At 46.2% G+C, this 22,630-nt stretch overlaps 1 protein-coding gene across 1 annotated transcript in view; it reads right to left on the reverse strand.

Moving 5' to 3' along the window:
* LIAS (lipoic acid synthetase) overlaps positions 1-22,630 on the reverse strand; it is a 212,574-nt gene that overhangs the window by 47,391 nt on the left and 142,553 nt on the right. The window contains exon 9 of the mRNA XM_078678318.1: positions 5,577-5,647. Coding sequence (XP_078534444.1) covers positions 5,577-5,647 — 71 coding nt within the window. The remainder of the gene's footprint in view (positions 1-5,576; positions 5,648-22,630) is intronic.

A 22,630-nucleotide genomic window follows, 5' to 3' on the forward strand; every position in this document is an offset into this window, starting at 1 on the left:
CAAACTTCAGCAGGTGCAAAACGCGGCGGCTAGACTACTCATGGGCATCCCCAGAACAGAATCGGCTAGACCCGCCCTTAAGGCTCTGCACTGGTTACCGGTGCGGGAGAGAGTGAGGTTTAAGGCACTCTGCATCGCACACAAAATTCTTCAGGGTAACGGACCATCTATCCTGAAGAATTTGGCAGTGCCTTATAAAGCGACCAGAGCGCTGAGGTCCGATCAGAAATGCTTGCTCCATGTCCCGAGAGTAAAAAGATCGCGTACGGGTGGGAGACGTTTCTCCGTGCATACAGCAACGCTCTGGAACTCTCTGCCCCTAAAACTTCGTGCTGAGACCTGCATCTTGCGCTTTCGAAGGGGCCTGAAAACACATCTGTTTCCTGCATGAGGTGATCCAACCATCTTATGGTTTCACGGTTGATGCACTGTTCAAAGCGCCGGGATGCCTCAGGGTAGCTGTGCGCTATATAAGTTTATTAATAATAATAATAATAATGTGAATGTTTCCTGGTGTGCTTCCTTGGTCCTGAACTTCCACATATAACAAACGTATACTATAAATAATGTTACGTGTTATAAGGGCCCCGGTACATCATTTATCTCAAATTAAGCCCTAGGAAAGAGCATTTAAGCAGCGCAACTGAAAGGCGCGACTGCTTTAGGCTGCTTTGCCTGTATGTGCAAACAATTTTTTGTGAGGAAATATCACCTAAAAGTTCACTATTTGGAATTCCACACGGAGGAATATTTATTTTGCAAAATGGGTGTCAGATATGCATGCTGTGTAAACCCAACAAACAATCTGTCTGACAGCCTTGTCTCCTCATGGATTACTCAAGCGTGGGGTGGCATTTTTTGTAATGCACAAGGAAAAAAAAAACGCTTTCCATCTGTTTTCATTCAGCCACTTGTTAGAATTGGCTTAGGTCATGATTAATGTTTTATTCCATGCTTTTGGTTTGCTGGCTACGGTTTCGTTTGTCTGCACTGAGCTCCGTCTAATGTGCCCTGTAGAAGGTAGTTTTAGTTATGAGTATAGTTGATGGACCATGACAACTATTTAAGATGCATCTGAGCTGCTTGTGCACGTTGTATGTTCTTTTAAAAGTGTACTGTTGGCCTGTCCTAAAGAGCATCACAAGGAAAGTTATCTAATGTCCTTAACAATAATATGGAGTGCAGACCGCCATGTACATTTAGAGATGGCTTTGATAATGGAAAAGGCACGAAAATTCGACGCGGTATCAAGCTACTAGGCAGGGACGCCCAAGGCCCCTCTGGAAGTGCAGCCGCTCGAGAGCCCTTGTCCTGATCTCTGGTGTAGCACTGGTGAGCATCTAGGTGAACTGTCTGTTGGACTGGTGCGAGAAGTGAGCACTACTCCGGGGCCATATGCCTGGAGGTAGCAACCCTCCTCCCATGTGTCGTGTGTCGGAGAATAGTGCACCCTCATTTCCATTCTCCCTTCACAGGGCACTTTGTGCTTCAAGAGGGTTGTATGATTTTACAACGAATTCCGTTGTAACGCATGCCTTTACCACGCATGCGTTACAACGGAATGCAGTCACCACGCACATCCTTTACCACGAAAATACCTTTTACACGCATACTTTTACAACGATTTTCGTTTTTAAAATATGCATGTAAATGGTATTTTCATGTTAACGGACTTTCACCCTAAAAATGTATTTTTTTTAATTTAACTCTGCTAGAACACCCATCCATGCCTCCTTACCTCTCCTCTCCTTGTTTTTCCGTCGTGACGTTGTACGTCATTAAGAGGAAGCGGAAGTGTTTTTCCGTTACCTCTTAAGACGCCGATCTCCTTCACTTTTTTTTTCTCAAACAGGTTCGTCCTTTTCTTTTTAAACCCACGCTTTTCTTTTGTTGGGGGGAGACCCCCCAAGCCCCCTCTTTATTTTTTTTTTTACTTTAGCACACATGCCTTTACTACGTTTTTCGTAGTAAAGGTATGCGTGGTAAAGGCTTCTCGTTGTAACCACGCATGCGTTGTAATGCATGCGTGGTTATGGTGTGCGTGGAAACGGCCGCGTTGTAGTGGCCGTTTCCCCTTCAAGAGTGAAAAGTGTGCTGTAGAATTTCCACAGTTGAAGAACCTCCAATCCAAGCTCACCTGGAGGGAGTTTGGTTGTCTCGGTCACTATCGTTTCTGGCAGATCACCAACCACTAGTGCTGTATTCAGTGCGCATGCGCAGCTTGTTTCCGGCACAAATTGGGACGGGGACAGCGACAGTTGAGCGGTCCAAGTGAAGACTACAGTTTTACATTGAAACTCATAAGTTTGAGTTCACCTGAATCATTTAGCATAAGACTAAGAAAAGGCGCGCTCGTAATTCTTACTTTCATTTCTTTTATGTACCTAGGACAGGATCTGTGGTCTATTGGTGATTAGCACCTTAAGACTGATTCTATAGAAATGTTCTATAAATATATTCTTTTACTAAAATTCTATTAAAGTGCCTCTGCTTAGCCTCAGGACGGTGCCTTTCCTTTAGCTGTTTCGGTACTCTAAAACAGGCGGGTTTTTTATTCACTTGTGAAATGGGTGCATTTTTTCATCTGCTTTTAAATGTAGGAGATAAAATAGATTTCTAGGAGTGTAAATAATTTATAGAAAGCACTTAACTTTTAACATTTTTGTAAAAGGCTATTTCCCTGAATCAGTAAACACCAGGAAGAGGCTGAATGTGGGAGGGCGGGGAGATACTCTCCCCTGCTACAGTGTCTGCCGGCAGACGCTGGGAGGGAGAGCTGCACTCCCCGTGCCCCCTGCGCCTCCGCTCTCCGTGACTGCTTCACAGCTGTGGTGAAGAATGTTCTTATCTGCTTGTTAAAATAAACAAGTAGATAAGAAAAGTTCTTTACCACAGTCCTAAAGCAGGCCTCGGTGTCCGGAGGGGCTGTCCGAAAAACAGACAGGATGGCACCTGAAAACCCTCCTTTCCATTGGGAAGCCAGCGTTTACAATAAACGCTGACGCTACCCAATGGAAAGGAGGGGCGGGGCTTACAGTACCCTTTTTCTTACAATATCACTCGCAGGGCGTGGCAGCAGCTTCGCTGCTCCACCCATGCGAGACCTAAACACGAGAGAGAGACAGTAACAGAGCCTTAACTAATTAAACTGCAAAGAAACTGCAATGAGACCAACGGGGAAGCTGATTGAGGGAAACATCAGACCGAGGGTAGTAGGTCTGGGAAAAAACTAAACTGAAAGTTACCTGGAACCAGTCGGCTGGAGAAAACCCGTATTCATGAAAACCGTAATTGAAGTAATGAACAAAATATTTTACACCTGCACAGATCAGTGAATAATCTGTGAATGTAACATAACTTTTACAAATATCACTGTGAAAAGCTGGAACATGAAATAAATTTACTTTTGTAATGCAGCAGTTTTTTTAATTTGTAAAAAAAGACATGAACTACTCTCTTTGCAGGGCACTGCCATTAGTGTGTGAATTCAAATTCCTCGGAATATCAATCTCTCATTTCACTTAGACACTGAAAGGAGTTGGGGAATGGAGACTGCTGTTGATGAGTATAGTGATCCACAAAACTCTGCATGAAGGAGGTGAGCTGAAGGGAAAGGAGCAGTGTACCATCTTAAAGCACAGATGGAGTAGTGTAAAATGGGAGGTGGAAGGACAAAATAGGGCACCACTGGGAAGGCTCCACAAATAGGAAGAGGGAGCTGGAAATGGAAAACAGTTCCTGATTGCAAGAGCAGAGTTTGAAACATGTCTAATACCATATAACATGCTTCTAAACAGTACTATCAAACTTAAACTTATTTTCTTAATAACCGCGCAAACATTAAATAAGTTCTACCATGCTCCCACTTCGTTTGGTGAAAGTTTCTTAACATTTCTGTGTATTTTAATTAGAGAGAATGCCTCCTTTGCTCACTATTATCGCACCTCCACCTCCCCTCTTGCTCGTTCAAACATACTTACCCCGCCATTCAATGCGCCGTGCAAAATCTAGTGCACCCTGCGATGCGCACTTTGGCAGGGCAAGACACTGACAACATTGTCTACGCCAGAATGCCAGAACCAAATACTTACATTGCCAAATCTTTTTTAAAAAAAAATAATATTCCACACAAGTAACACAACTGCAATCAAATCCCATAATCCCCCACACCCCATATCAGCTTAGACAGACGTAGCTGCAGGTCTAAACCTCAGCCACAATAAAAAATATTTTTATACAAGTGCTCCTCGTGCAAAAAGTTTTACTATGTGTTATAATGTTGTATTTATATTATACTTTACTTCTGCTTCCTTCCCCTTATTGCTTCCTTGCTTTTCCCCAATTCCTCCCACGTATTGGTATATTCCTTCTAGCATACTCTGCTTTCTTTAGAAGGGTGACTGGTTCTCCTCAGGAGCATCTGATACAGTCATTATTGCCTCGTCTGTGAGCACTTAAGGTGGTGTGCCTTTTTACTAAATAAACCTATCTTCTTAAATTGAAATGTAGTTTTGATTCGATTTTACTAGTATGCTTTTCTATCTTTCTATATATCTGATGTTTTTATAGGTGACATGCAGTCGCAACCTTCCAGTTCTGTGAGTTACATGTGTAGAATTCTAAGCAACATGTTGACTAGTGATATTACTCAATCTTTGTTGGACAACAAAGGGTGTTAAACCTAAACTAGTGGGGGCAGCTGTGTAACCCTGGCTCTAGATGAGATGGATATTAACTTGGGCCAGAAACAGCTTCATATACTTCGGTGAAAGGAAATACACCAGGGAGGATAATTAAACATCCCCGCCACACAGCTTAACATCTGCATGAAATTTCAGACCCGCTTGGTTGAATTGGAGAATGGTGTTGGGGCAGGGGAACAGGATGCAGCTGGCAAGGGCAAAAGGGAGCTTCTAAGAACTACAAGCCAAAACGTTTACAGAGTATATAGGGGCGAAGTGGGTGAGCTTTCATTGCTTTTTATGCAGAAGTCTTTCATATGCATGGATATACTCTGGAAGCCCATAAATCTCATCTTTTGGAGAGTACACAGTTTTAAGAAGACTCATTTTATGAGTCTGAATTAATTACCAGTGTGTTAATATGCCTCAACAAAGATGTCATTTTTTTAAAAAACATTTCATTTCGATAACCCTCAACATTATGGCCCTGAAGCAGAACTTTTCTGAAAAGTATTTCTAGAACAGTGATGGTCTTAATTTTATCGCGGCCATTTCTGCTACTAGCACTTCTCCGTAGATTTTGAGGAGTAATAAAAGGAAACAATGTTTCTGCAGTACATCAAATGTCCAACAGCGGCACAAATCTGCCAAAGACACTCCCGGAAACTAATATGAGTTGTGTGCTCTTATTACCACATGTCCGGCGCTTTCTGAAACTCTCCGAGATGCTCCAGGGGTGGGGGGGGAATGTGATTATGGACTATTACTGGGAAGTTCAACACGCTTCCTTGGATGCAAGTTATGTGTATTACTCTGATTTTAAGTACTTCCTCCTAAAAACAAATGCACCTACCAGAGAACTATAGATTGTGTTAACATGCCCCATATGCTTACCTTAAGGTGACGTTTCGTTGGCTGCATGTATTGACCAAATGTCAGACAGTCCACGTCTGCTGCACGCAATGCTACAAAAGGAATATTACATATAGTTAAGAGGACAGAAAAGCATTGTCACTGCATTCCAATCTCCATGGCACAATATTTTTTTTAAATACACTGGCCTTCGGGTTGGGGCTAGTTTAGTTTTGAGTAACTATATAGTCTGCAAGTATTTGGAAAAAGTCAGCTCACAAAGCTGGCAGAGATTTGGAAACATCACCTTACATAATGCATACTGAAAAGCATAGTCAATCGCGGCATCTACACATATACATTAAGTAGCAGAAGCGCCACTATTTTAACAAACATAAACCTTTCTCTAAACACACAAAAACAGCCAGGAGGTCAAGTTGTGCAGAATCTGACTGTGCTCCTTGGTTTCAGGTTCGAGTTCACTTTAGTCGCACAGGTCTGCATACCTAAAAAGCCTGGCTCAAGCAGGGCCTATCAGGATCAGCTTGTATTGCTCTTTCATTCGTTTCTGGAAAACTCTTTGTTGAGAGGGAATGGAGGGAAAGTGCTGCTCTGGTTTAAATTCTTTTAAAAAACAGAAGACAAGAGGCATTTGGCAAATAGGAAGAATTTTTGTAATTGAACTATTCGTCCGGGAGGCAGTTACAAGAACATTGTCTGAGGACTGTCTTAAGTCACATTGGGTTCGCATTGGTCTTATATATATTGGTACATCAAGCCATAAACATATCTGGCGTACCATACATGGTGAGGAATGTTGGATGCTGCCTAAAAGTCATAAATTAATGGTCAATGGTTGCTACAGGTGGGTCTCGACATTGCATGGACACACTGTGGCCAGTAGTGAATGTGTCCAGATGTCCGGCCTGTGGAGCACATAATCAATATGTGTGGTAGGTCCGGATTGGCTATGGGTTCCTAACTCATGTGGCATGTGACTTTATGGTGTTTTTCCAAAGCGTGCCTACCCCAAAGGAACATGTGTGCTTTATTGGGGGCAATCTCCCCTGACCATTGTTATGTCGTTGAGCCTATCTGTGGGATTGATCAAGAGGTTCCTGGGACTTTGTTTGCCTGCCAGCTATGCACCCTCCCACCTGTGACCGATCAATCCGTAATCCCGGGCCTAGGTTGCCGGGCCTGCCTGACTACATACTTATGAGTCGAGGTAGATGTGGAGTTTGGGACGGGTGATTTTATTAAGAAGGACGCTCGTTCACTTTTGTCGATAAAACGTATTGAAATCCATATTAACAAAGGCATGTGCATAAATCTCTCAAAAGAGAATCATAAGAGCTTACCCTGGAGTCCATGGATACCATTACCTACTTGTGTAAAGTTGGTGTTCAACTCTTAAACAAGGAGTGTCAGAGGTAATTGTCATCAGGCCGCCCTCCACTCACACAGTTTACAAAACATCAAAGCCTGGTTACAAAGAACACACAATCACTTTGCACATTCTTTATGCAATGGGTATCAGGTCTACCTAGTGGGTATGGCCATGCTAATTTTCTTTTGTCATGCCCCTCCCCACCCAAATGTGTTCAATTGTTTGGACATTATCAACCACCTAACAACACCCCAACCCAACTATTGAAGAAATTAAAGGTGGGCAGAGAAAGAAATTAAGAAAAATGTAAGGTGGTTCAGAAAGTGCCTCACGTAAGCAATGTCCACTGAGGTGCTGGTAGTTACTCACCAGTTTGCTCCCTTTATCATCAGGGGCACTTTAGTGACGAAAACAAAGAAATGTGACCTAACTCAAAGTAATGTGAACATTTAACTCATAAATGAGAAAGGTGTCGAAATAGTGATGTGAACTATCTACCATCTAAGCCCGTAATGTGTAAAAAGAGTTGACTGCACTCCCCATTAAAATAGGTTGTGAACATGTATCATACGTATTTTGTCATTTTTAATTGGGTGTGAACATGATCCATCAACGCTGGCAAGTGTGTTCCTCGTCAATGATGAGGTAATTGAAAAAGTAAAAGCCTCGCTTTCAACAGTGGATCTTCCTGCTTTATCAGGCCCCTATGGCGGCAGTTCAAGTGAACGGGGTTCTCTCTTCAGCTTTCTCCATACAACGCGGCACCCGACAGGGATGTCCCTGGTCTCTCTTGTTGTTCGCATTTACGATCGAGCCACTGGTGGCGGTGATTAATTTCCACCAAGACATCTGGGGAGTCAAGATCTCTAAACGGGATAGAGAGGAAGTAAAAATCTCACTTTACACGGATGAGTTCTTGTTGTACGGAGTCTTCAAAACTGAGACTCGTAGGTAGTGACGCCAACAACAACTTTGTCTAAAACCACTTTTTGATGGACTTTGACAACTGCTTTGACTTTTTTAATCTTGTTGTTTTTTTATCTTGTTGTAGGTCACTGAATCCGAAACCACAATACCGTACGATCGTTGAGACTTTTGAATCCTACGCGGCCCATTCGGGCTATCCTATCAATTGGAATAAATCCGTGCTATACCATCCCTTTACCCATTTAGACTTCACTGGTCTCCCATGGGTGCTGCAGGTGGTGACCAATGGTTTTCAGTACCTGGGCGTTTATGTAATGCTGCATCAGGAGCCATGTGCAAGGAGGGGGCAGAAAGCTAAAGGAACGTCCTTTTTTGGTGGGTCGGGGGATGTAAGCTCAGCCTTGGAAGTACTTCCATTTTTCCCCATGAAAATATTTGGGATGAAGCAGATGAAGGTATTAAAATCATAGATGATGTAACAAATTAAAAATATAACAATTAGTTAATAAAAAACATTAATTGGTTATGTCAGAAACAATACTCATCAGCAGTGGGGTCTGCATATGGAATTTTTTTAAATGATTTTTTGTTTTTAAAAATTGCCTTTAGAGGAAGGTACTCACTCCTGGTAACCAAGTGGAGAGGGAGCTGCGCGGGGATGAAATAAATAATTTCATTACAAGACAGGAGGCTACATTATGCATTAATCCTTTTAATGCAGCTCACACAGCCGCTTACATCACAAAGGTTTAGAGTAAGAATAAAGTGACATCACAGTAGATATAAAAGGCGTGTGCCAGGAGAGATCAGCCTCTTTTAAATGCGGCTCACAACAGATAAGTTCTCTCTTTCTTACCTTGTTGATATGTCACTGTTTATGAATTTTGATTACTTATATTTGAATGCTTTTATGGATTTACTTAATAACGTTAGCATGGTCTACAACACTATCTGAAATGCTCCCCGTATTTGAAATGCTCCCATTTCCTCTCCCTGACGACTTCCAATTTATGGTTGTCGCGTTTACCCCTCGCCTTCACCCCTCCTCATCGTCTCGAGCTTAATTACACGGCGCCTTCCGACTTTCCCTCTTGGTGTTTACCCCGATTCCGCCCTTCCCGTTGTGGCGCTTTCTCCCTGCCGCTCCCGCTTCCAAGGACCTTCCCGACCCTTCCCGGTCCTACTGCGGCTCTCCGATTGCTCCCCGACCCTTCCCGGTCCCACTGCGGCACGCCGATCACCCCCGAAACCGGCCTCTCCCTCAGGGCCGGCTCTCGGCCTTGGGCGGAGGAATGGACCTTGGCAACCGTGACGCTTCACGACGTGCCTCCTAAGGTCCATTCCTCCTCGCTGTTAGATAGAGTGGCTCGAGCACGCCCGTTGCTCTCTGAAACTCCTGCCGAGCGCCTCAATCGACCGATCAGCTGTTCCTGCTCTCCTAAGGCCAATACTTTTCCCTACTTAGCGGAAATACCTACTACTTAGGATATATACCCTAAATAGGTCATTTAACCCTCAGCCTAACCATAAAAAAAAAAGCCTGATACAAAAATAGAATATTTAAAACCTAATACCAAAAAAAAAAAAAAAAGAAATAGAGAGACACTTTATCTTAAGGACTTGGTCCGCTTATATAGTTAATTCTAATTTAGCCTACCCTTATTTACCTATGTCTGACTTAGAATCAGACGATGCAGTGGCTAGCTCCCCTAACCACAATAGCGATGCCTTTAAAACCTTCCTACAGAGGGAAATGAGGACCTGTATGCTGGATACCTTCAGGGAGGTCATGTCCAATAAAAGATCGCTTTTGCTTGATGACACTCCACGTGACTCTGACTACTCTAAGCCCCAAAAAAAATCCAGACACTGCCCAAGCACTGATGGAGGTCGTGACACCTCGCACGTCATGGGAGGTCCAAGCACCTCACAAGGTTTGGGAGGCCCTAGCGCCTCAAAAGGAAAGGTTGCCCCTAGCGGCACACTTAGGTTGGGTGTCCCTAGCGGCACAAATTTGACAGGTGTCCCAGGCGGCACATATATTGACAGTGCTCGTGTGGATCCTAGCTCTGATGAAGACGAGTTCTTCAACGAACCAGACGATGAGTTCGTGCTCGACCTCGATGAGGGAGACTTAGACGACTTGGATCTCAACACATTTTCAGAGGCAGACTCCTCACCCTCCTCAAAGGACGCGGTCCTTGACCCCCTAGGTGGAGAAATGTTCTCCCCAACCAACATATCTCACCCCAACAGCTCCAGATGGTATCCACATGACCATGTCGCAAAGTTCGTGACTAAATGGCTCAGAAACTCTCTCGAGTTACACTCTCGCAACACCATGAGGTCTGAATGCCCCAGGCCTTACATTGAGGATAAGGTGTGCCAAACCCCTAACCTAGACCCTGACCTTATAAAGTTTCTATTCAAATTAGGTAAGGACCCCAGGAGAGGCCTTGAAAGGGCTCTTAAAGCCTGTCAGGATCGCCTCCTCGACCTTTTAGGCCCCCTTACTAGAATCCTCGACCTAGCTGAGGAATCCCACATCTCTAACACTCCCCTAGATACCAACCTAATCAGGGGATGGAGCCAAAGGGCAATTGTACTCCTTGGTAACGCAAACTCTTCACTTAACATCGAAACAAGGAGGACCGTCCTCAATAGGATAAACCCCAAACATGGCGATCTCGCAGAGAAAGAGCCCTCCTCCAAGCCTAATGGCCTCCTCTTTGGAGAATATATGATTAAGACGCTCGGTAAATATGTCGCGACCTTTACCGCTCTGGACAGAGCCCAAATTAATATGAAAAGAGTTTTCCCTACAAACCTTTTTGGCCAGGCCGGGAGAAGGGGCCGCTCTTCCGGCCGTGGAAACTTTCGGCCCTTCTCATCTGGAAGAGGAAGAGGCTCTACCGGCAGAGGCTTCTACCCCTCCAACAATAGGCAATACTACCCGCCAAGAGGAAGAGGTTCGCGAGGAAGAGGTTTCCCCCCCCGTGGTGCCTCCAACAACGCTACCAAAAGTAAGTGCTTCTCTTTCTTCTTCCCCTCCCAAGGTCCGGGGCAGGCTCAAACATTTTCTCCACGTTTGGGAATCCTTGACACAAGACCCCTGGGTCCTAGAAACAGTCCAAGGGTTCAAAATAGAATTCTTAGAGATCCCATATCAATACGTCACTCCAAACCCCCTGGTTCTTCCTCCAGAACACCTGGAAATTGTCCAAGAAGAGGTTTCTTCTATGTTAAAGAAGGGCGCAATAATAGAGGTACCTTGGTCTCAGAAAAACTTTGTAAGCACCCTCTTTTTAGTCGAGAAAAAGGACAAGGGTTGGCGCCCAGTAATAAACCTTCGGGAGGTAAACAAATACCTCATCTATCGGCATTTCAAGATGGAGGGCATCCACCTTCTCAGGGATCTTCTTCTCCAAGGAGACTGGCTAGTCAAATTGGACCTAAAAGATGCCTATTTCACCATACCCATGGCTATAGAACATCAACCCTTTCTCCAATTCATTTGGGACAATCGCCTCTTTCAATTCCAGGCCCTTCCTTTCGGCCTTTCATCCGCACTTTGGAGTTTCACCAAGGTCATGAGAACGATCGTCTCCACCCTGAGAACCAGAGGTATCCGTCTCATTATTTACTTGGACGACATCCTCATCATGTCCCAATCTCATTCCCAGTTATTAAAAGATCTCCAGACCTCCATGAATCTCATAGAGGACCTTGGATTTATTATAAACAGGGAAAAGTCCACTCTTTCACCGTCCACATCTCTGGAGTTCCTAGGCTTCACCGTGGACACCTCCAGCTGTCTCCTCCTACTCCCAAAAAAGAAAATTGCCAAAATCCGCAAGGAAATCAGATTCGTTCTGAGACAACAATCTCTCTCCCTCCGGGAATTGGCCAGACTTCTTGGTCTCCTTTCTTCCTCGATCCAAGCTATCTTCCCAGGTCCGCTCAACTACCGTGCCCTTCAGAGAGTGAAAGCCAATGCTCTCAGATCCGGCCTTTGGTACGGAGACCATGTTTCCCTGGACGAACAAGCCAGACTAGAACTTTCTTGGTGGCTGGACAATTTGGATGCGTGGAACGGAAGGGCTATCTTCGGTTCAACTCCGGATTTCGTTCTAGAGTCAGACGCCAGCCTTCACGGCTGGGGAGCACGCCTCCTCAACCAGGACATCGGTGGTGTCTGGACCCCCTCAGAATCTTCCCACCATATAAATTATTTAGAGCTGACGGCTGGACTCTACGCTCTGATGAGTTTCAGACACTCTCTCCAGGGCAGATCCGTTCTCCTGAAAATGGACAACGTCTCTGCAGTTTCTTATATCAACCGTCTCGGTGGCACGAGGTCTGCCGACCTATCAGACCTGGCCAAGAAACTTTGGATGTTCTGTTTGGAACACAAGATCTCTCTGAGGGCAGAATACCTCCCAGGGAAATCCAATATTTCAGCAGACTGGAACTCGAGATTCCTTCTAGACTTCAGCGATTGGAAACTCGATACCTCTGTTTTCAACTCCCTTTTCCACTTCTGGGGTCCCTTCGATGTGGACCTTTTCGCAAGCCGGCTGACCTTTCAACTTCCCCAGTACTTCAGCTGGATGCCAGACCCGGGTGCTCTGGCTGTGAACGCTTTCCTCCAACCTTGGGCTCCCCTCTGCCCTTACGCCTTTCCCCCCTTTGCGATGATCCAAAGGGTTCTGCAGAAGGTGAGACAGGAACAATGCTCCTTGGTCCTGATAACCCCCTTCTGGCCGTCTCAAGCATGGTTCCCCACTGCTCTGGAACTTTCTTGCGACATCCCCTTCCTGATTCCGGCTACTCAAGGGCTCCTTCTAAACGCAAACGGAGAAGATCACCACCTGGTTCTCTCAGGGAACCTGAACCTTCTTGCCTGGAAAGTGTCAGGCAATCTAACCAATTGTCTGGACTTTCGTCTTCGGCTCTCACTCTCCTTGGAGAATCTTGGGCACCTGGAACACACTACAGATATAATAACATCTGGAAAAAATGGTCTGGTTGGTGCTTGGAAAGGGACTTGGATCCCGTGGAAGCTCCTATCGTCAATATAGTCAATTTCCTGGTGGAACTCTTCGACAGCGGTCTTTCCTATAGATCTATTAACTGTTTTAGATCTGCAATTTCAGCTGGACACTCCCTTGTCAATCATAAGACGGTAGGTAAAAATGCTATCATTTGTAGAGTTCTTAAAAGTATTAGACTTAAAAGACCTCCTAGACCTAAATATCAATCTGTTTGGGATGTTAAACTTTTGCTTGACCTCTTTTGCTCCTGGCCTGATAACTCCCTTCTTAATAGGAAATGTCTTTCAATTAAACTTGCCTCTCTGTTGTGCCTGATTTCCTGTCGCAGGGTATCCGACGTCAAAGCCTTGGATATCTCTTATAGATGTTATGACATGTTTGGTGTTAAATTTGAAATTCATAGGAGAACTAAGACTATGTCTGACTTAATTTTTTATCCTCGTTTTGATTTCTGCAAAAAACTTTGTGTTGTTAATTGCATGAAAGAATATGACTCAAGGATGAAGGACCTGGGGAGGAGCTACGCTAGCAACCAAGATGGCCGCATAAGCTCCCGGCTCCGCCGCCCTCCGCCAGTTGCTCACAAATCCTGCAGATTATCCTGATTTCTCACCGGAATCCCGTGCAGCTGATGTGTTCCTGACTCTAAAGGTGCAATCCCGGAATTTCTAGCTGCTTGAATAACGAAGATACGCCGTGTTCCATTCTCGGCCTAACCCAGAGTTGAAGCCGGGGCCTTGATTTCTAACCCAGCCGGGTTGGAGTTGAATAACATCGGCCGCGGGACGTGGGTAGCGTCCGGTCTCCTGAAGTGGAGTGTTTCTGGCCCGTTTCGGATGGTGAATCGGTGGCAGTTTTATCTTGCAGCTACGGCGGCGTGACGCATCGGTTGCCTTGGTCGGGGACCCGCTGCCCGGAGGCCCCGTTGGGCTCCCGGGGTCGATGGGCTTGGTTCCTCGCTGGCGGCGGCGGTGTTGAGATCGCGCTTTTGAGAGTGCACACAGTTGTCATCGGATTTGCGTGTGCCTGGTGCCCCGGAGTAGTCGACCTCCGGGATTCAGAGACCCGCTTGGTCGCTTCGTGAGGGGCGATGGAGCGGGTGGAATGTATACCGTCGCTGCATACTGTAATGGCTGCCATTGGGGAGCTCCATTCACAGGTCACCGCCATCATCCAGAGGATGGTCGTAACGGCTGATATCATCTGTCGGAGACTGGACTGCGACCCTTTGTTGGTTCTGGAACAAGCTGTTTTACCCACGGAGCAAGAAGCGTCTGAGACGGAGGGCCCCGCGCTGCAGCCAGACTTGGTATCTTTTGTCGACCCCCGAACGATTGCTAGCAAGCCCTGGACTATCGAATCTACATCATGCCCTATGCCGATACCGCCCCAGATGGACATGGATGATCTTATATTTCAGAGCGAGTTCTCCAGTGACTATAGGACTGTTGCCTCACCCTTTTTCTCTTGGATGGTTCAAATACGCACTAGCGATTTATCTTTGGTGGACAGCGGACATCGTTTGACTCTTAGACTTTGTGTACTATTATCCTGGTTTCAATCCTTCCGTACTGACTTTGAACTTTCTCAACATTTTGATACTCTCATTGGGATGGCGGATCGAGCGGACAGGGCTTGCATGAAAAATCGCAGCGGCCAGGGTTGACTTTGACTGAATGGGTTTGAACAATGACTTCATTTGATACGGGATTTGTAATCTATATTAGCGCGGGAGTTGGGTGGTTCTTACAAGCTCCCCCCCCGTCTGATTTTAATCGTTGCATTGTATTATTCTGGATACGTGTAGGGGCGGGTTGCTACTGGCGGGGGGTAAGGGAGACCGGGGGCCTGTTTGCTATTTCCTCCTCCACTCTTTCTTTTTCCTTCTTTTAGGTCTAGTTCCGGGGCGACAGGCACGCTGCTAGTGGGGATGGGCCGTAGCCATTGCAGGGGTGCAGGGTGGGGGGATTGGGGAGGGGTTTGTTATTTTGACTTAGTTTAGTTCTATGGCCTTTTTTTCTTTCCTTTTTCTCTTAAGAGAGACGGGTTGTTTATCCTGTATTGATTTTCTTATGTATCGGGGTATCTGACTTGGCCTTCATTATCCTGAACTATGGGTGGGTGAGCCCTGCTGGCTGCTACTTCGCTGGATTGTTGATCGTACTTCTCCTTATTGATGTACCGAACTAGGTTGACATTGCATACTCCTGTGAATTGAATTTTCCACATTGATTTATTCGCTCACCTATCGCAATATTGTATTCTCTGTAAGACACCCGATATATGTAAATTTCTCTTGTTTTCTTCAATAAAACCCTTAAAAAAATATATAAAAAAAAGAATGAAGGACCTTCGTCCACCTCATGCGAATCAACTTCTTATCTCCTATGTCAAACCATTTAAACCCATTTCATCTTGCTCCATTGCTAGATGGGTTAAGCTGGCCATGGACCTTGCTGGTATTGACCTCTCTAAATTCCAAGCTCACTCTCTAAGGAGCGCTATGTCCAGCAAATCCTTTTGGTCCAGTGGTAAGTTGAATGTAATCCTAAACTGTGCAGACTGGTCTAACTCTTCTACCTTTGCACATCATTACTGCAAACCCATAGAACATGTCTCAGATGCTGTTCTTCAGGGCTACCAACATGCATAATGTAGCCTCCTGTCTTGTAATGAAATTGCGATTCTCCTATTAACATGACCAGAGAATCTGGATTTCATTAAAGACACGGAGGCTAACATTATCCCTCCCGTCCCTCCCTTGAGGGATATGGAGAATTGACTTGATTTATATTGCCTTTAATGATTCATACCTTCTAACCTTATACTTTCTTTTTGCTTCTTCTGAAGGTTACCTTGTGTCCTTTTTTGACTCCCTCTATTTTCTTTCAGACAATTCTAATTGAATCTCCAAGGATTCTCCAGGTCTCTCCAAGGATCTTCCAAGTTTCTTCATTACCTCCTTCAAGTTTCGAGATGCATTCTTCGTTCCTCCTGTCGTTCAAGGCATTTAAAAGAGGCTGATCTCTCCTGGCACACGCCTTTTATATCTACTGTGATGTCACTTTATTCTTACTCTAAACCTTTGTGATGTAAGCGGCTGTGTGAGCTGCATTAAAAGGATTAATGCATAATGTTAGCCTCCGTGTCTTTAATGAAATCCAGATTCTCTGGTCATGTTAATAGGAGAATCGCAATTCTTATTGGGACCTTTCGCGAGATCATGCTAATGTGCCAATGCATGGCAACAGGAGTCGAGTGAACATAAAGTACTATAGTTATCAATTAATTAGTCATGCAGTTCAAGAAACCATGAGCATCAATCACAGGCCTGCATCCTCCAGCACGGACTCTTAGAAGCTAGCTGGCTGCCTGACTGAACAGTTTTGTAAGCACAATGCTCGGAGTGGCAGGAAGTGCAACACTCAAACAATTTTTTATGTGGGAAAATTGTGAAAACGGTTGCTGTACTTTCCGGTAAAATTATAGGTTATCATCGAGACTGACAGGTGGTTGCATGTATCATTAGGATTGATGTTTTACATTTATAGGGTGCATGACTGCACGACTAATTAATTAGATCTCCAAGTCTACCAGATAGCCGCCCCCTCCCAGGAGTGAAGCATCTGTCACGACTGTGAGCTCTGGATGGGGAAGGAGGAGAGTTCTGCCTTCATCAAATCACGGTTCGTTAGCCACCATTGCAGGTCGTTTTCAGTTCCCTCCTAGGTTTCTGGACCATGTCAGAGAGATTCCCCTGATTCTGCGTCCACTAAAACATCAGGTCCCACTGCAGAGACTATTTGCCACTTGCATGTGTTACCAGTAGGATGTCGAAGTCCAGGATAGATGCTGAAACATTGGTATCGTAGCCTGAATATCCTGGACTCACTGCTTGGGAGGATACGTCCAAAATTGCACTGCGTCCAGAACAGATCCGATGAAAGGGAGCGTCTGAGAGGGAGTCAGGTGTGACTTTGACATATTGATAGTAAACCCCAGAGAATGCATAAGGTTCGCCATAGTCTGGAGAAGACAGCCTGGGGTGATCCTGATTTCAGCAGCCAATCCTCAAGAAAGGGGAAGACTGGCACCCCTGATATGCACATATGAGCTGTGACCACTGCCATCACCTTGGTAAACACCCGACGGGAGCTGATAAGGCCAAAGGGGAGCACGTTGAACTGAAAATGCTTGTGGCTGACCGTAACCGCAGGTAACACCGATGGGCAGGCAGGACGGGAATATGGAAATAGCATCCTGCAAGTCCAACGCTACTATGCAGTCTCCTGGGCCCAGGGCAGACAATATCTTAGCTAAAGTGAGCATCTAGAACTTCCTCTTTCTGAGGAAGGGGTTGAGGTATCTGAGATCCAATATAGGAGGAAGCCCTTTCTTCTTTTTGGGAATCAGAGAGTAGTGGGAATAGCAACCACTGCCTACAATGGATCTCTCTCTAGGCTCCCTTGGCCAAGAGAGCAGTGACTTCCTCGTAGAGCAAGGACAAATGATCCTCTGTTAGCCGAATTTGAGACGGAGGCAACGGGGGATGGGAGGATTCGAAGGAAAGGGAGTAGCCTCTTTGAATAATTTGTAAAACCCATCTGTACGATGTTATATACTGCCAGTGGTGGAGATGATGGTTTATTCTGCCATCAACTGGGCACCCATAATATCGCAGGGCAAGATTAGGAGGACTCGGAGGCTGTGGGGGAGTAGTGGTTGTGGATGATCTCTGGCCACCCGACCCACGGAGTCGGTATGAACCACAACCTCTCCCCCACACTGCCTTGGAAGGTGGTGTGGGGCGGCAGTTGGCGTAGGGTTGGCGCAGGTTAAGACCCCTTCCGTAGCCAAGAAAGGGGCGATAGGCAGATTGAGGTTGACGGGGAAACTGAGAGGCCCAAGGACTTGGCCTTAGCCTAGGAGTCCTTAAAGCGCTCCTGCAATGAGTCTGCCTCGTCTCCAAAGAGACAGTTCACATCAAAGGGCATGCCCATGAGGGAAGCCTGGACATCCCCTAAAAAGCCAGATGTTCTACACCAGTGTGGAGTTGAAGTGCCACCAAGTCTAAACCGCTCTGCCCAGCGAGCCAGTAATATTCAAACCAGACGGATGGGAAACTTTGCTACATCTCACCCTTCTTTCACTACTTGGGAGAATATGGCCTGGGCCTCCTCCGGGACCTGTGGCAGCACTTGTGTAACCCTGTCCCACAGAGTGTGGGAGTAGCGGCCCAATAAGCTTACCAACCACAATGCAAGGCTCGTGGAAGAAACCATTCTCTTCCCCAAGCCGTCCACCCTGTTGGATTCCCTGCCCGGAGGTGCAGCAGGGAAAGTGCAAGCTCTCAGGGTGAGGTATTGAGTAAGGAAACTCTGGTCCTGCCGGGACTATGGCAGCAGGCATTTGGCCTATTTACAGGAGTCCCTGTACTGGGCTTGGACCAGGTTCCCAGTAGGACACTGGTCAGTGTTTCATTAAAGGGAGCAAGGGTTCGGACAAGGAAGCCCCCAGCTGCAGCACTTCCATCAAGATAGTCTTGACTGCCACCAAGGAAAAATTCAAGATACAGGACCTCAGCTGCCCTCTTCACCACCATGGAATAAGATTCTCTCTTCTCCATAGCCACGGTAGGGAGAGAAAGCATACCAGTGTCAGGGGATGCGTCTAGTGGAGAAGTGTGGCTCACTGGTTAGAAGCGGCAGACCCTGAAGCAGAGGTCGGCCTGGGACCAGGGTTCAATTCCCGACGCGGCAGGGTCTTGGGTCAATGTCCGCAGACTCGACAATTCTCGCTTAGGTGCCTACGCTAATCATGGGTCCCACTCTGCAACTCTGGGCAATAGCTTGCTTAATCTCCACAACGGCCCCAGCAACGCCGGGGATGCCTGGCTTCACCTTGTGGTGCCCTCTCACAGGGAAAGCCAGGACGGGTTCCCCAGCGGTATACAGCGCCAGGACACCATGTAACGAGGTAACAGTGCCCTTTACAAGTATACATACATTACATTACATTAGACCACTGGCATCCAGAGTTCCTCACACCAGACCATTTCCTGGCCTTCCAACTGATATTCTAAAGGGCCCAGTGACCCCTCCCATTTATCCGCGAAGCCTAGCCCTTCAGAACAGAGCTCAGGCACCGACCTAAGACCCATAGGTCTTGTCGATGCCTAAATCGGCCACAATCAACGTCGTTCCGGCACCCTGTAGGGTTTATGAATGTATATGGGGCTGGCGTCGGGAGCATCGGCATTGGGGAAGGTCGATGTGGCACAACCAGCGCCGATCCAGCTCTGTGATCAGATCCCCAGGGGTCCGTCTGAGCAGAGGCCGGAGCCGTCACTGTAGAACCCAGTGGGGCCCCCCTCCTGCCCCGGGGGGCCCAAAGCACGTCAGAGGTGTCGGTACAATCCAATACGCAGTACATGCCCATGTAAATTTCTTTATACGAGTGGGGGAAAGGGTGGGAGGTTCTGAGTCAAGCTTGGCAACATTCCAAGGAACCGTGCCTCGAACAATGATGCTCCTTCATTGCGTCAGCCGATGGCCGACGGCAAGGGGAAGTTGTAGCATGCTTCTTATACTTCTTCCCTGAGTTTCCTGATTACCTGGAGTGGGAGAAAGGTGACTTGGCGCTCCTGGAGCGATTTCACGACCTCCCTCTCAATCGGAACCAAGACCTGCAGGCGGTGTCGCCTGCAGGGCCACTAGCAGCTTCCAGGACCACTGCCTCATAGCCTTCGGAAACATGACCTGACAGTCCAAGCACGACTGAGTCGTGGTCGCGCTCGAGACACCACAATCACACTAGGTCTGGGTCTGTAACTGACTTGGTGCGATGACAAGCGCCACACAGTTAAAAAGCTGCCTTCCTCGAAGACACCACCTCAACACACCAGGACGAAAAATTCCTTGAGAAACAATTCAGCAAAACATCTAAAAAAGTCTGCCAAAAAGTGACAGTGGGGTATCTTCTCTGTGTCAGCACTAACTGGCGTGGAGAGAAAAGAACTGGGGTCAGCATGCAGAGATGGCAACTATATAAGTGAGGCGGACGTAACTTATAGGCGAAGACGAGGCCGTTGACACCATGTGGAGCAGACCGATGCCATCTACCGACACGCAGGGGTATGTTTGAAGGAAAATCTTTCGGATCCAGTCTGACGCTTGGGAAGATGTCTAACAGATTAAAATAAATAAGGATTTTGAAAATGTTTTAGTCAGAAGCTAATTATCGGTTCAGGACGGACCATGTGTGAATGTGAACAGTCACTGTTCAAATTCAAATACTCTCTGTCCTGAACTAGCAATCAGCTTCAGATTAAAATTAACTTTCAATTGCATATGATTTTCAAGAAAATGAGCCAGTGTTGTAAGCACTCCGTGATCTATGCAGGAATGCACTGGTAAACTGCCCAAAAGGCTCTTTCCACTGTTTTACATGGGCAGGCACTTACAGACTCCAATCACCTACACTTCCTGTATTGGAATGGGGCCATGCATGCACTTTTCAGCAGAGCTGAAAAATATTCAAAATCAAAGTAGTCAAATTCCCAGGTAGTTACTGACTGGGGTGGATTAAGAGGGTCCCAAGACAAAGCAGTTGCTAGTAGACTGCATAAAATACCACCCAAGGTGATGAATTCGCTGTTTGGCACACATTTTCTCTAAGAGTGTATAGGTCTGATCTCTTTGTCTGGGCGATCTGATGAGGAAGAATGGAACCCCCCCTGCCAAAGGCTGAAGCGATATAGGAATCCACAGTGATATTTTTCCACAAGAGTAGGTCATTGGAATGTGGGGCCATCAACATTATATCCTGCCTTTTTGAAATTCTGACAGAGAACAGAGTATGAAATATTTCAAATTACGGCTCTAAGAGCATAGAGGTACTAGATGTCTTGCTAGAGGTTTGGTAGGATGGTTTAGAGAAAATACAGTTGGCAAAGTTTCCTTGACTTCCCACAAGAGCAGGAACCATGATGGGGCAGTTCGTAGGGGGACCCCTCAGGTGTCTGTGTAGGCCACATTAAATTCTAGATAAAGGCGTCACTTCCCTGGTCCTTTGTCAGGGGTCTTTTCTCTAGTTTAGAAAGCCAAGCTTAGCTCTATGAGCTCCCACTCCACCATGTGAGGAGTGCAAGAGTGCAGGTAATGTGACTGCTACTCTGGTGTGTGTGTGTGTGTGTGAGTGCATACGGGTTTGAGAGTGCTTTCCATAGTTTATGACGGCTAGTCTGTGAGAGATATGGGCTTGCCACTGGTATTAAGGACATTTTGCCACTCAAGCTTTCAATGCAGTTATCGCTGAAGACCAGCTGAATACTTTTAATTATAGATTGCTCTTACTCTTGAAACAAACCTGCGGAAATTGACTGTAAGCGGATTGCCATTTTTCCACTTGTGAGCCTTGATTATCTGCTTTTCCACTTCCTAGTGAGAATGCTCCAAGAATGGCATTAGGGGTTGTTAATGACCCAAGCTCATTTATTTACTTTTGAGAACCCTTGTTCACTGACAGCTGGCAGGCTGCCATGACTCATCAACCTGCACCCCCACATGAATGGCACACTACAACATGAGCATAACCGGTTTGGTTTACTGGTGTCACCAAGTACAGATTACACCCTTGAAGAGAATCTCTTTCCTTATCCCCAGACTGTTCAGTGTTTACAGACATTCATCATCTGTTGCAACCTCACATGAACAGTTCCGCAGTAGCATTGTAGCTGTGTATCCATGGCCAACATCAGTTCTAGTATACCAACTCCCAAAACCCACCCCAGCTCCTCTGAAGGACTGCACACATTGAACACAGGTACAGCAAAGTAGTGTGAACCTGACCAAATCAGATGATTCATAATCAGGCATAATCCCTCTATTGCACAGATACTTGCACAAGCACTGAAGAACACTATACTAGCACACTAGATAAACCAGGATAGACCACACCCACTGCTGTCACTGGCCATTGAAGCCTGGGAGTGGTAGATCTGGGGAATTACGCAGCAGCTAAAACAATATATAATGTGCCAGGGAGAGGACAAAAACAAAAAATGATGAACTGGAATGTGGCCTGCCTAATTGCCATCGGCTGTGGTCAATTCAACCATTACACCCATCGCTTTTTCGTTTGTCCGACTGTGATGTGCTAGGTCTGAATGGAAAGCCCAGACATGAATACTGTGTTCACTGTGCCACGGGCTCTAGCTGCACCTCATTGAATGCCTGTCCTAGTGGTGTGGACTGAGCTGGACGTATTGGAACAGGCCAAGTATAATGTGCATTTGCCTGCCTACTCTCTAGAGAGGCACAGTTGGAAAAATACGATGGGACTGGATTGTGGCTCAAGTAACAACCAGTGGCTTAGATTAATCCCCAAACAGCGTCGCAATATTAGCTTTGGAAGCAGGGGCTATTTTAGGAGTAGGGAATGCACAGCATCTTATTCCACATTGTTTTGGCTACTGACACCCCCAGAATGATGTGCAATTGCGGTTTTTCACTCATGTACTGTAGCACAGCGGTTGGAGCTTCCAGTGCCACAGCAGAGGACACTGAATGAAGATGCACATGGATAGTGGCAGGGTTGGATTAATTGGGGGCATATGCCAATGACAGTGCATCTCAATTACAGTTTATTTGTTAACGCGAGAACCGGATCGGGAGTGCAGGGTAATTCGGGGTTACTGGGATCCAATTGAGACAACTGGAGTCCCT

This window comes from Lissotriton helveticus, chromosome 2_2 (genome assembly GCF_964261635.1).
Source record: "Lissotriton helveticus chromosome 2_2, aLisHel1.1, whole genome shotgun sequence".
Classification (NCBI taxonomy): Eukaryota; Metazoa; Chordata; class Amphibia; order Caudata; family Salamandridae; genus Lissotriton; species Lissotriton helveticus.